Source organism: Oratosquilla oratoria, chromosome 8, assembly GCF_046742065.1.
Source record: "Oratosquilla oratoria isolate Oo_2021 chromosome 8, ASM4674206v1, whole genome shotgun sequence".
NCBI classification, from domain to species: Eukaryota; Metazoa; Arthropoda; class Malacostraca; order Stomatopoda; family Squillidae; genus Oratosquilla; species Oratosquilla oratoria.
This window is the reverse complement of record NC_134784.1, coordinates 4,709,618-4,724,639: the sequence shown is the minus strand read 5'-3', so window position 1 is coordinate 4,724,639 and position 15,022 is coordinate 4,709,618. Positions and strand designations below refer to the sequence as shown.

Below are 15,022 nucleotides of genomic sequence, written 5' to 3'. Positions count from 1 at the left end.
AGGGATTTTCGCCCGTTTGTTCTTTTTCTGCATGAGTGGACGGAGATGGGGCGGGGGTGGGGTCGCCGATTAAGTGAAGCGGTCTTGCTGTGGGTGTGCTGTGTCTTGCTGCATTGGTTTTGACCCAGGGTAGTGGGAGGGATAGAGGAGCTGAGATGATAGGGAGGAAATGGTGGTGAATTGGAGTGAAATGAGATGGAGAGGGTAATTGCCAAATGACTTGGCTACCTCCTTTATGAGGGGGAAAACTCTTAGTATATGGATAATGTTTCGTCCAGGGGGTGTTTAGTCCTACACTCATTATTCGTATATGTTTTGTTAAGGCAGAAGGAATGCATTTCCAAATATACTGCCATTGTCTTAGTTTCTGTATTATTTCCATCATAAATGTATATCGTATCGAAAAAGTAATTCAAAACTACGGAAAAAATTATAGTCCAACTCATCAATAGATACATCCAATTATTATCTCGATTATGCTCTAACATTTCTTGACATAGAGGTAATAAAGATGAAGTATATTTTCTTCCATTATAAACATAATTATTGCCTTATATCGTATTGATTAGGGTATAGGCATTGTAAATATATTTTACTTCTTCACTGCTATAATTGTACATGTCTTGTCAGTGCTTGGCGATTTCACTGACCGAAGAAAACCCACCACACTTTTTTTAACAATGGAACACTGGAATTAGTTGAAGTTGTATATAAAGAAATCCGCCTACTTGGAGAATTAGAATACATTTCACATACTCTGCTCATTCTTGCTTTACTACCCTTGGCTGTCACTTTTTTCAGTTGTTCAGCATAATGTTCATGTGCACTGAAAAAAAGTATTATTGACACGGTTTAGACAACTCTCAAACTCTGTTTCAAGGCAAGGCAATTAATGTACGAGGCTAACAATTTAACAGATATCAATTTTTTTTTTTTCGTGGCTGGACACAATTGAAAAAATAATAATCATGTTATCTTTGCCTTTGGCACTGAATTGATATGTAATAATACCCTTGAAGTACGAATAAAAGTGTATTTCATATAAAAAACATCAGCTCTTGGAAACAACTATAAAAATCAGGAAGTCTTTCCACCTTACTTTTAAAAGATAAAAACCCTACAATTATTTGAATTTACCATTTCGATTCATATATAATTAAATATTGATAATATGAGCAGTAAAACAACCGTAATCATACAATAATAATTTAATAGGATGTTTACTTTTATTATGTATTAAAAACACATCATTATTAATACATATTTTTACCAATACCAATAACAACTGCGTATTTGCGTTGACAGGGAAGGAGGCGCATCAAAGTCCAAAAAATAGAAATGTTTGAGTGCAAGTTTCTTTGTTGTATTTGCAGGGTCCCTGATGGTAGGTCTCTAGGCAGCCTTGTGATATGGAAGTATAACTATGTCAGTATGAACTAAATGTCAGTGTAATTCTGTCTCAGTGTATCATGTAATAACATTTCCGAGTTGATGTTACAGAACAATGGCCATGCTTGCCATGTTCGTTTGAAGGTGTGTGCATAGTTTACTCGTACGAGGCAGGGCTAAGGAGATAAGTATATGAAGGATATTCGCCTTTTTCCTGAAAACAAAACTAGTATGTCTAGTGACCGTACTTCAATGGTCATCTCATTTTGTTTCATAAATGTATCCTACATGCTAAGGGCAAGGATAGACATGAAATCCTAGTTATGTAAAGAAACGCACTTTAAGTCATCATGGCAATTTACTTGAAACAGGTATAGAAACTGAGTCGGCATTAGTGAAACTTAGAAGGTAAAATCATGGGTTTTATATATATATATATATATATTATATATATATATATATATATAAATATATGTATATATATCATATGGGAAAGGTGGAGGGGGAAACACGTGTCTTTATCTGAATATCGAGTTTATTCCTGACCGTTTTCGCTTACAATAGTTTCTTCAGAGGAGTGTTCTATATATATAATTTGTCCCAATGTCTCTACACACACACACACACACACACACATATATATATATATATATATATATATATGTATGTATGTATATATGCTGGTACATTGTGACCAGTTGATGAAGGTGGAAAAAGAAGTCATGGGTCTAGTTCTGAGTATATTAAACTCAGAAACTCGGAACTAGACCTGTGACTTCTTTTTCCACCATCATATATATATATATATGTGTGTGTGTGTGTATGTATATATGTATATATATATATAGATATATATATATATGTATAGATATATATATATATATATATGCTGGTACATTGTGACAAGTTGATGAAGGTGGAAAAAGAAGTCATGGGCCTAGTTCCGAGTTTCTGATTTTATTCCTGACCGGTTTTGCTCAATGCCTCTGAAGAAGCATAGAGCGAAACCAGTCAGGAATAAACTCGGAAACTCTGAACTAGACCTGTGACTTCTTTTTCCACCTTCATCATATGGAAATCTGTTTCTTATTAGAAGATGTTAAATGTGACTAATGGCTAGAACAGGGGAAGGGGTTATGAAGATATTTCCCATGTTATAAGTAATAAAGTGAATTATTCCCTTGTAAATTTCACCAACTCGCTGGAAACTGGTGCCACAGCGATGGTGGGTATTGGGCCATGGGCCCTCCCACATGTCTCCTTTGGAAGAAACCTTAGACTGAAGACTATTCTAGGCCCTTTGTTATACAAGCATTATGATTTAAGTTCAAGCTTAAGCTATTTACAATGCATATCCCAGCAATGTGCATTAACTGTCTTCCTAGTTCATTGTGCTACAGGCTGGCACATAGGTAATATTGACCCTTCTAGTCTCCCAGTGCATAATGCCAATTGCCTGACCTCTGGGGAAAGATCATCCAGGTGATACTGTTAGTAATATGAATGTGGGACTGTTAAACATCACTAACTACAAGTAATACTACGGGAATGGTTGATTGTTGTTTGCTGTCCTTGCGTGAAAAGAGAAGACAGTATTTGATGTTGGTCGAGAGATCTCGGGGCCCAGTCAGGAGATCAAATGCTGTCCCTGCAGCATCGCATCTTCAGATGGAGGCAAGGGAGTTGACAAGTTTTGAAAATAAATACCGGAGACAATTCTCTCTGCTGTCTATCTTTTAGTACCACCATTAGCAAGTGCCCATTGTTGGTCCTTCTTAGAAATCCTGTACACTTAATTATAATATACAGGGTAGGAGCTATACTTGTGGAGTCCTGGCATTCAAACTCGCTTGCCATCCCACTCCCTCAGAGTGAGAAGTGAGAAATCCCTGGTAGAGCAAGCCCTGTCAGTTGTGGCAACACTTCAGTTTCTCTCCCAATTTTCTCTCTCTCTCTCTCCTCTCTCTCACACACTCCTCTCTTGCTTACACTCTCCTCTCTCTCTCTCTCCTCTCTCTCTCTCTCCTCTCTCTCTCTCTCTCTCTCTCTCCTCTCTCTCTCTCTCTCTCTCTCTCTCTCTCTCTCTCTCTCTCTCTCTCTCTCTCTCTCTCTCTCCTATCTATCTCCTCTGTCCTCACTTTCTCTCCTCTCTCCTTTCTCTTTCTTTTCTTTTTATTCTAAGACTTGTGTTTGATTGCCTCCCTGCTTGTCCAATGCTCTCTGGAACCTGTGCAGGAAGCCCACAGTGGGTACTGGGAATTGAAATCTCAACCAACTGCTTCCATACAGCCCTGGTATAGTGCCTCTAAATTCCAACTTTGCTTAAGATTAATTTATATTGTTTTTCCTTAATTTCACAAGTTAATGCATCCATACAGAGAATTCGTACATTACTTCTTCTACGTCAATTTGAGTTTCGTTTTGTGCCCATTCGATGTTCTTTCTTTTTGCTGTCTTGCCCAACCTTTTTTGGTTCTGAAGACAAATGTAATATATCCTTTATGTATCTTGTTTTTCTCAGACAACAACAATAGTATTTCTTTCCGAAATGACTTGATCCCCATGCTGGGACTGTTTCCAGTTTCCTGGAGGAGAGTCCAGGGGCAATGAATTAATCAACTCTACCCGACATCCTTAAAAGAAAAGTAAATTATAAACACCCTCAACTAATTAGATCAACACATGAAACATATGATAACCTACCACAGTCTTGCAAAATTGCTCACAAGGATAGAAGTGTACGAGTAAACTACAATCACAACAATAACAATCTCCCTCACCTATTCTCTCTCTCTCTCCTCTCTCTCTCTCTCTCTACTCCTATTTTTTTTTTTTTTTTTTTTGCTATACAGCACTCGGTTTGTTTTCTCTATTTATGTATTTTATATTTTACTTTTTTTTTTTTTTTTTTTTTTTTTTTTTCCCCCTTAGAGCATCAAAGGAGATCCAATCGGAATAAAGGCAGTTATTGCTCAAGGACTGTACTTTCCAAAGGAGGGAATGGATTGCACAAAGTTGGAGGTACCAAAGACAAACCAGCTCAAGAAATGACAGAGAACATTTTTAATCCGAAGAAGAAAAACCAAAAGGTCAACGTACCACAGGCTATTCCCAATCCATTAGAATGGATTGTTGCCAACCTGGATTGGGTTCGCAAAAGCATAAGGAAATACGAAGCTGGGCACCACCACCCAACAGTAGAAGTGGATGATGTTAGAGTGACTGTACAGCCAAGTATGTAGGGACCCTTGTTCTTGTTATATTAATTTATTGTATGTAGATATTTTGTATAGCATTCATCATCAGTCATAAACATCATCAGGCTTTAGTCTTCCAGATTCTCCTAATCTCACCAATCCTTTCCTTCCCTTTCCTCCTCTCTTATTTTCCATTTCCTCCCCATGTCCTTTTGCTGCTCTTGTTCTTCCCATTTCTTTCCCCTCCTCCTCCTCTTCCTTATCATCATTCTTATCCTTATCTTTTTCCTCCTCCTGTTCCTCATACTCTTCCTCATCATCATCTTATTTCCTTCCTTTCTGATTATATTGTGGACACCCAGTAGTGGTCCAGTAAGAACAAAGATCATGAGTTAACATGAGAAAAGTATTGAACAAAGCACTTAAGAATAACACTAAAGGCTGCATTTCCACCTAGCGAGTCTCGGCTGATTCTCCCCAGCCGTCGTGAGTTCGTTTAAGCAGAAACGATGTCGGTTGCATTTTTTTTTTTTTTTTTTTTTTTTTTTTTCCCAGAAGTCGAATTACCTTCGCATCATATATTGAGGAACTGAATGGCGACATGAAATGAGCTAAACCTTTACGAATGTCAGACAGATTGTTGAAGTGTTCTTAGGGAAGTCTAGAATGCTGCAAGCAAAGTCTCCTTCAAGCCATTCAAATTAACAACATTTGGCAAAAATCGGCCTGGACTCGCTCGGTGGAAACGCAGCCTAAGTTTCACTAGTGTTCATGACACAGTGTTCACAATTGGCCATCATGTGTGCTTAACACATTATATCATTCAAAATATATTTAACTTTATTCTTTGCAGGTAAACCTAAGAAGAATTTCAATGCTGAAATACTGAATGTGAAAGCATTAATTGATGTGTCTGCTCATGGCTCAACATTGAACAGTACTTTGGCTTGGGAATACACCTTCATTATCAAGCTCCTGCCTTCACATGAGTTCTTCAGGAAAGAGAAGATTACCTTGGAATGCATAGCAAGAGAAAAAATCATGATAGCGGAGGTACTTCCCAAACTCAATGAGGTCTTGGCCCAAGAGTGTTTTGAGAAGATTCCGATTCCTCACTTGTACTTCAACTGTTGTGAAGAAACTACAAGGCGTCATAGTTCAAATTATGCTTTGGGAATTGATGTTAATGGATATGTGAATGGTAAAGTTACTGAGATGCTTGACTTGCAGCAAGCGAAGACAGCGATACAGAATTTAGCTTTGTTACATGGATCTTCATATACTGCCAATAAAAGATACAGCATCAAGGCTCAATATCCGATACTCACCTCGAGGACATTTGACCTTCACTGGTGTTTGGCACCAAAGTGCTTCAAACATTTAACAGAGCTCCTGACCAGCATTGGGGGCCATGAGGAGACAGTTCAGCTGATTGAAAAAGGTGGAACAGAAGCTCTTTCGGCGCTTAAATCCAGATTTTATAACCAGGAACAAGACCACTTCATTTGTCTGTGTCATGGTGACTACAGGTTTGCCCATTTTATATTCACAGGTGGGAATGTTGATGGAAAGGACACAAAAGAGGAAATGATGATCCTTGACTGGCAGCGGGTCTTAATGATGAATCCAGTGTATGATGTGCTGTTCTTCATTTATACATCAACATATAAGAACCTGAGGGACTCGCATCTGCATGAGCTTTTGAAGCTTTATTATGATACTTTCCTTCAGTCCTGTTTTACAGAACATCCCAGGTATACATTTGAGAATTTCTGCTCAGAATTTGAAAGTAGAATGTTTTTTGGGTTTGTGATGGGTATCTGCATGGCTCATTTTGCAATGGCACAAGCAGAGGGCAAACAGAAGGCAATTCTAGATTTGGTCACAGAAGCAGAAGAGAACGGCAATATGAAGCAATACTTTTATGTGAAAACAATCAAACCACCACAATCCGGGAGGAATGTGACCATGGACTGGCTCCAGCATGTTTTTAAGATATATGGACAAATGCTCTCTCCAAGTGTTGAGTGTCATGTAGAGAAGTTCCAAGTACACGAAGGTTAGTATTGTGTTTATTATTTATATATATACATATATCAAAGGTTTTTTTTCTCCCGCACAAGGGAAGTAGCCAAAGTCAAAGGCATAAATTCACTCCCACCCATTTCATCCCCACATACTCCACTCCTATTCACCACCCCTCCCTCCTCCCCCTTTTCTTTGCTCCTGGATGTTGGGTCATCCCTGCACCTTGCCCATTGCCCTGGGTCAGGAACAATGCAACAAGACATAGCACTTCCACAGCAAGGCCACTTCATTTAATTGACAACCTCCCCTCTCTGTTCCCTCATGTAGAAAAAGAGAAGATGGGGGAGAAATCCCTTTGGGCTGCATCAAAATATCATACACACATAACCACTCCTGCCCCCCATTATTATATATACAGTGAGCATACATATACCAAAGGCTTTTTCCCCCTACATGGGGGGTAGCCACAAAGAAAAAGGCATAGAAACCACACCCACCCATTCCATTTCCTATGTATTCCACTCCCCTCCACCCTCCTTCTTATCTTGGCACCTCCTGGATGACGGGTCATCCCTGCATCCTGTCCATTGCCCTGGGTCAGAAGCAGTGTCGCAAGACACAGCACATCCACAGCAAGGCCGCTTCATAAATTCAGCAACCCCCCCTCTCCGTCCCCTCATGCAGAAAAGGAGAAGTCGGGGAGAAATCCCTTCGGGCTGCGTCAATTTTTTTCTCATACATACTTCCTCACCCCCCACTCCCCCTCATGCATCATAGCATCATCTATACACAACCCCTCTCCTGTCCTTCCTCCACAGACATTCCTCTCTCTTGTAATGCCCCTTTCACCCCATCCATCCATCTCATCCTAGGACGCCCCCTCATATTCACTCCTTCCACCTCTGCCTTCCATACAGTGAGCAAAATATACAAAGGCCTTGTAGAGGAATGCTGGGTCAAAGCATGCCTTTCCCCAGACTATGAGTAAGAAAAATATAGAAAGTTAAGCCTTCTTATTCCACCCCCCATTTAGTCACCGTGGGCCAGTTATGAGTACCTGTATGTAGTGGTCCTGCAAGATGGATAGCAAAGCTGTACATTTTCAAAACCCATCGACTACCCACCTCCATCAGGGGCTGGCAAGACTGGGCCCAAGATTTCTCTATATCACCTTATGCTGTATTTCTTACACTCTTCATCCATGGAAAGCTGACAACCAGTGGCTGCTCTCCTTTCCATACAACTTTGATATGGTAACATAGAAATAATCCCACTCTGATACAATACAGGAAACTTGCAGTCAATATCCCATATGTAAAATTTATTTAAGTAGAATGAAAAGGGAATAGTGACACACCCAAATCATGTTTCAGGTGTAGATACAGTCAATTAAATGTTTAGTTTGATTTTTTAAGGTATGACAACACATGTACAAGTTATAGCTAAACTGTTTGGTGTACAAGATTTTGTCTTATTTGTATTGCAGGCAGCAGTAGACGCCATGGGTATGATTGTGAATTTGTTGACATGACAGTTACTACCAGAAACTACCAGTACCATGATTCTTTAGGAATCACTGATGAAGTAGCAGATCATCACATCACATGTAAAACCATGCCATGTTCACGAAAGTACAACATGTACAAGAAGAAAACCAAATCTGCTGAAAAAGAATCCTCTGTGATTTTTTTCATCATTCCAGCTCTTAACAAATTTCTGCAAGCAAGAAAAAAAGAAAAATATTGTTTCCCCGGGCTTTATTTGTACTTTAGTGAGTGGAACTACCCAAATTATTTACTTCTTGTACAGAATTATAAGCATACAGGGTATTTGTCTCGAGACATGCTGCATAACCTTAACCTGGATGAGGCTGAAGCTGCCCTTGAATTTCTTGCCAAGTTGCATGCTGTTTCCTATGTATACAACAGAGAATACAACTTGACTGTGGACTACCCAGTAGTTGGGAAGGACAATTTTGACATATTTGTTCAGGATATAGTAAGCCCAAGATTGAATAACATAGTAGTCATACTCTCCAAGTTCTTGACAACTAAGCAGATTGTAATTGAGAATAAAGATGTTTTACTGAAGAAATTTACATATCAGTGGAAAGCTATGGATACTGCCAGTTTCACATGCCTTTGTCAAGGAGATTTCCGGATCAACAACCTCTTGTTTCAAGAAAGTGAAAGAAGTCAAAGGGAAGGGTTTGGCAATGACATAAAGGTTTTAGATTGGCAGAGTGTGACATTGAAACACCCAGTGTATGACCTCCTCATCTTTTTTTACACCTCAACAACTTCAGAGTTCCGAAAGCAACATCTCCTCAGACTTCTAAAGAGTTACCACACAAATCTTCTCAACATTATGCAGGATTTGAAGGAACCAATAAACTTCAGGTGTCTACTGAGGGAATACCCCTTCAAAGAATTATGTGCAAACTTCATGGAAGGTCGTCTCTTTGGTTTTGTGATGGGCCTCTGTGTCACCCATATATCAGAAGAATATGGATTTGTACAGAGAGTGACAACATCTGAAAACAGTTCTGATAGAGTTTCAGATAGACTGAAACAGAAGGTTCTCAGGTACAAAGATCTTTTTGAAGAAGCTGAAAGAGATGGGTTATTAGGTGGGTTGTTCAAAACGGTAGGTTTAGAAGCTGTGTATTGTGACCCAAATCACTTACACTAAACATAGAAATGTCCCTATAGCCAGTGAGACTGATGGAACCCAGATATTAATTTCAGTCTCCCTCATATCTCTCCTTCTTTTACTCTCTCTTCTTACCTCTACTGTTCTCTCTGTCTCCTCGCTTTCCTCCTACTCTATCTTTTGCTCCCTTCCCCCCAGTATCTTTTCTTCACCTTTTCGTTGTTTTTCTTCCCCAATGTCTTAACATTATTCATAATGTGTATTTTTGTAAGTCAGCCAATTATTTTCCTTCTTTGTATGTTACTGTCAATGAAAATATGAAAATTATTCTTTAATAATGCTGTTTTATCAGAATAGGGAAAATTCATTTAGATGTTCAGAATTTTATGGACCGAGGTTTTCATACCACTAAATAAATCCCAGAAAACTAGTTAAGTTTTGTAGTACTTAGTCTGTGTAAGTAACTAAGGGATCCAGAAAACATTATTCATGTTGGTATGCGTTGGATTATTATTTATGGTGTTAAATATAGAACTATAATTGCATTAAAATATTTGATGTTTCTGTTTTTCTAGTACATAGTATTGTACAATTTCTTGTCCTGAACAATAAATTCATATGCCAATAGTCCCTCTCCTTATATGGGTGGGGAGGAGCTGCATGCTCTCACTGTTCACCCATTCCACACCCATTTGTTGCCCCAGACATCTTAGTTGCGCACATGGAGGGTATCCCCGTACCCTGCCCACTACTGAGAGCAGAGGCACTGCAGCAAGGCACTGCACCTCCACAGCAGTGCCTGACAGCCAAAGCTGGTTTACCCCCACCACTTCATTACATGGTGACCCACCCGCACCCCTATTTTCCACTTGAAGATGATAGCTTGTGTTAAATGGGGTTATCTTTTGATAGTCGAAATTGTCAAGTATTGCCCAGGATAGTAGTAATTGTTGCCTGGAGTTTGTCCTTATACCAGAAACTCTTCCCCCCCCCTTAAATGGGAGGTAGCCATGTCAAAGGCACATACCAAAACTCACCCATTCCTCTTGCTCATCTTGTTCATCATTGGTGATGGTAATCCCCATTTCCCGCCCACTGCCTTCAGTTTAACTGGAAACCCCCAGCTCCTTAGCAGTTGGCAACAGTCCTTGGTTCATGCTATAAATTTGTCCAAGAAGTGACATTGAACTGTTGTCTGTGTTATATTAGTGCAGGACATCTTGTGTCATTGGCTTGTAGTGCTAGAGCCTTGTTGACATGGGGCTAGTTTAGTAGCTGTTAGTGTCTAGCAACTTGTAAAGTATACCTTTTCTTGCCCAATGTCAATAGAAAGATAGTCAACTTTCCTTCAAACTAGCTAAGTGTCGGTGCTTGCTTACGAGGTAAGTTAACCTATAGTTGACACTAGTGGCTATTAGACTAGTCCTGTGTCAGTGAGGCTTAAGAGGGGATCAATTATGAGTTGTCAATTCTCATTATGTGAATAAGTGAAATAGTCGTAAGGTGGTAGATGAGGTGAATATGTTGACAGGGTTTGGAGACCACTATATCCTGTGAACGAACTTATGTGAAACTATCATAAATTGTGTTGCATGGTATCAGTAAACTTAAATCGACCTTTGTTTAATTTTTATCCTTTAAATATTTATTCGTCCTGGTTGGCCTTGTTCAAGTATTTCTACAAACTTGAAATATTGAACTGAAATGAGAAATGGTTACAGTAGGCTAAGAATATATTTTTGTACTGAGAAAGGGGCTGGTACATGTGAACAGAACGTAAGGTGACAAAAATTGCTCAACAACAGACTGGAAATTTTATCGGTTGAGGTAAGTGTGTCGAATAAATGCCGACAGAGGCATGTTGAAGCGTAAATAAGCTATTAAAAATTCACATGGTCACCTGTGGTTGCGGCTTTTGTTAAGCCACGTCCACACGGTCGGGCACGAGGGCTTTGCTCGTGCTCACAACGGGCAAACCATCAAACTCCGTTTCCGGCACCATTTACGGGCAGTGGATGGAGGGCTGACATTGCTGCCAAACGCACGAGGTGAGGTCGGCAAACCCGCTCGGTACAGACCGCCATTTATTCGCCCAATGGCAAAAGCCCTCTTTTATACACTACTATCTTTTTGTTTCCTTAAGGCCTGTCTACACGAGCGGGCCTGATCGGCGGGTTTGCCCGTTAACGGGCAAATTCTCGCGGGCCTGCCCGTGAATGATGTCTACACGACCGAAGTGATGAACAGCTGGGCCTGCCCGACGATGTTGCCAGTCGCGGGTGGAGTGCTGTACGAGAACCATGGTGCCTAGCATTGTCAAGAAAAAGATTTTGTGCTCTATGATAATAGCTGTGTGTCTCAAGAAGAAAAAGGATATGGTGTCACAGTTATGAGAAACAGCATTACAGCAGAAGCTCGTCTGGAAGCAACTCTGCGATATTTAGCAAGTGGGTCTTCTTATTCGGAGTTGCAGTACAGTACACGCATATCAAAGCAAAGTTTGTCCCGCATAATACCAGAAACATGTAGGGCCATATACGAGGTGCTGAAGGCTGACTACTTACAGGTTAGTGAATCTGTTATAAACATGTTACGTGTAAATAATGTAAATATGTACCTGTGTTATGTTAATCACATGATTAATGTAACTAAATAAATAAGACTCAATTATGTATTATATTTTTATTATAATTATTATTGATTTGATAACGTTGGGTGTTATAGCATTTAAACTAATGAAACATATATAAATGATTGGGAATATTGTATTGTGTAATACATAATTGACTTAATTGCATACAATGCACATTCAAAACAATAAACAGACCATGCACTAGGAAAGAAATTAATATAATTCTGAACAAACTTAATGAACTTTTTGAGCGCTTATATAGATACATACAAATATGTATGTGATGTCGCTATACTTACATTTTGTCCAATACCTTTACCAAATAATAAAATTATTACATGACAGTTATTCTACGATCTTAGTAGACGAGGAAAGCCTTCCAAGTCGACCGAGAAAAATTATATCCTGAACTAACTGAGCGTAAATCTGATTTTCACTATTCATTTCTTTAAGATTATTTGCAACCACAGTTCCGAAAGCAGAAAACACATTTTCTGTTTGAGACAATGATTTAAGTTCGTCATAAGCCTTTTGCATTAGTTGAGTTTCATCAATAATCGTTTTGCGTGGCTTTTTTGCTGGTCGTGCATGAGAAGGTCCTGGCGCATGCGGGTCTGACACCACATGTTGACCAGGTGGGATGTCAGCAGTTCCAGGTGTTACCTCGGAAGCATCAGCAGCAGCCAACAGTGGGTCATTAAAGATCTAGAATATAAGAAACTGTGTTACTTATGGTTATGTCATTGAATTACGTAATTAGGCAGTTATAGATCGAATTTTTTATAGGAAAACATTACCAGTACCATTCTCTTTTTTTTTTTTTTTTTTTTTTTACGTTTGACAGATCCCTACAACCCCAGATGAGTGGATGCGTGTGGCACATGGCTTCAAAACACGGTGGAATTTCCCGAACTGCGTCGGAGCCATTGATGGGAAGCATATCTTGATAAGACCTCCGCCTGACAGTGGCTCCTATTTCTATAATTACAAAGGCAGCCATAGTATAGTTCTCATGGCTATTTGTGATGCTAATTGTGAATTTTTATATGTTGATATTGGCTGCAATGGGCGAGTGTCGGACGGTGGTGTGTGGGATAATACACTTATCAGTAGCCGTATTGTCACAGATACAGCAGGTCTCCCTAGCGATGCAAAACCTCAAGGAAGTGACAGAATGCTACCATACGTATTTGTGGCAGATGACGCTTTCCCCTTGCAACGCCACATTTTGAAACCGTTCTCTCACCAGACCCAAAGTAATGAGGAACGCATTTTTTCTTATCGCCTATCTAGGGCTAGACGTACAGCAGAGAACTCCTTTGGGATTTTAGCTAATAGATTTAGAATCTTTCTGTCACCCATAAACCTATCTCCAAACAAGGTTGAGGTGGTAGTATTAGCATGTACTGCCTTACATAACTTTCTTAGACGTGATCATGTCACGCAATATACGCCTGAGGGGTCTTTGGATTGTGAGGATGTTGCAAGATGTACAATCCTCCCTGGTACATGGCGTGAAACTCCGGACTTGTTGCAGCTACAAAGAAAACGACGGAACACAAGTAGAGAAGCTCAAAGTGTACGCCATGACTTTATGGAATATTTCAATAATGAAGGTGCAGTGTCATGGCAGTACAAAGCTGTGCAAAATCATTCCACCACTTAAATATTTTCCTTTCTTCATTATCACACTTATGACTACATATACTGAAATGGCAAATCCTCTTCACAACATGTATAGGCTATAGTAGTATAGTACATGTATGAACTTCTATGCAATATTTTGTTACAAACTGATTATTTCTATAACTAATTTTGTTTTGCAATAAAAACACAGATAATGTTATCTGAAGGTGTCATTTATATATTATTTTGTGTAAAATAAAATGTATAGTTCCATTAAATAACAGATGCAGTTATGTATTATGAATAACCTTTATTGATTCAATTTTCACTAACTTCTTAAACACAATGGGTATTGCTCGTATCAGCCATACTACTGAACTTCTCCAAGTTATCTATTAATAAAATCAAAGTCAGGTTAATTGCAATAAAAATTATTAACCATGCAGTTCACTATTCACGAGAGAGAGAGAAAACTTAGTCTTACCTCATAATCAGATGTTTCTCCGGAAGACGTATCCTCACCATTCCCAGTGTTTTGGCTTGTGTCCAAGTTTGACGATGAAGGTCTTGGATTTTCACTGTCATGGAGGAAAATCAGGTCATAGAAGCACCACAATTTAGGTACATAGATATCATCACTCCCAGCTCCTGACTTCTGTGAATTCTTTACTTTCTTGCATTCACGCCGATATTGGTTACGCAGCGTGTCTATTTTCTTTTTTATGTCATCCGTCGTAACGGAAGTACCATGCTCTCTCATCTCCGCGGCAATAGCCTTCACTGCTGTTATGCGTTTGTCTCTGTTCTTATAGCATTTCAGCTTCACATTCCATAAACATGGATTCTTACGATAAAGGTCAATCAAAGTACTAGTAAGTGCTTTAGACCAATAAATTGTTGGTGGCTCACTAGAGTTATCCTGGGCTGCCATCGTTAAATGTTCACTGTGCTACTATGCCGTGGAATGTGGGATGAAGGCCCGCTGTGGGTTCACGATATTATCTTGCGTCTGGCAGGGTAGAAACTCCAGCTACCGGGCACCAGCTCAGTGATTTCGCTCGGCGGCCTTTCGGGCAATTTGATCGTTTGCCCGTCAAATATGCCCGTTAACGGGCAAGCCCGCCGATCAGGCCCGCTCGTGTAGACAGGCCTTTAAGCCACGTCCACACGGTCGAGCAGTGTCCGTCGGGCACGAAGGCTTTGCCCTTGTACAAGTAGTTTCAGCGGGCAAACCATCAAACTGTCCGCTCCCGGCGCCAATAGAGGGCAGTGGATGGAGGTCTTCCGTCACTGCCAAACGCACGAGGTAAGGTGTAGGCAGATCCACTGACTACCACGTTATTAGTACACCATGTCCACACCGAGTGCTAGTGCATATTGGTCACGACAAGACACTATAACTTCGATTGATATATATAAATCACATGAATGTCTGTGGAATGTAAGGTGTTTTGATTACAGAAATAGAGACAAACGTGCTGCTGGTGTAATGCTTTGC

At 39.8% G+C, this 15,022-nt stretch overlaps 2 protein-coding genes across 2 annotated transcripts; one reads left to right on the top strand and one right to left on the bottom strand.

Annotated features, from left to right (window-relative positions):
• Positions 1 to 1,291: 1,291 nt before the first annotated feature.
• LOC143027559 (uncharacterized) lies at positions 1,292 to 10,802 on the top strand. Its single transcript, XM_076188870.1, has 4 exons — positions 1,292 to 1,384; positions 4,321 to 4,623; positions 5,440 to 6,645; positions 8,101 to 10,802. Exons 1-4 carry the CDS (start codon positions 1,339 to 1,341, stop codon positions 9,303 to 9,305), a joined length of 2,760 nt encoding a protein of 919 aa, XP_076044985.1. The 5' UTR covers positions 1,292 to 1,338; the 3' UTR covers positions 9,306 to 10,802.
• A 1,152-nt stretch (positions 10,803 to 11,954) lies between these two features.
• Positions 11,955 to 14,674, bottom strand: LOC143027561 (uncharacterized). Its single transcript, XM_076188871.1, has 2 exons — positions 14,009 to 14,674; positions 11,955 to 12,603 (listed from the first exon to the last, which is right to left on the bottom strand). Exons 1-2 carry the CDS (start codon positions 14,453 to 14,455, stop codon positions 12,244 to 12,246), a joined length of 807 nt encoding a protein of 268 aa, XP_076044986.1. The 5' UTR covers positions 14,456 to 14,674; the 3' UTR covers positions 11,955 to 12,243.
• Positions 14,675 to 15,022: the final 348 nt, after the last annotated feature.

Bases quoted from the DNA above. Each gene is read 5' to 3' on its own strand.
- LOC143027559 (XM_076188870.1), top strand. From the start codon at position 1,339: ATGTTTGAGTGCAAGTTTCTTTGTTGTATTTGCAGGGTCCCTGATG. The intron at 4,624-5,439 runs GTATGTAGGGAC...TATTCTTTGCAG, and splicing joins TAGAGTGACTGTACAGCCAA to GTAAACCTAAGAAGAATTTC. The intron at 6,646-8,100 runs GTTAGTATTGTG...TTTGTATTGCAG, and splicing joins GAAGTTCCAAGTACACGAAG to GCAGCAGTAGACGCCATGGG.
- LOC143027561 (XM_076188871.1), bottom strand. From the start codon at position 14,455: ATGGCAGCCCAGGATAACTCTAGTGAGCCACCAACAATTTATTGGTCT. The intron at 12,604-14,008 runs GTAAGACTAAGT...CTTATATTCTAG, and splicing joins GAGAAACATCTGATTATGAG to ATCTTTAATGACCCACTGTT.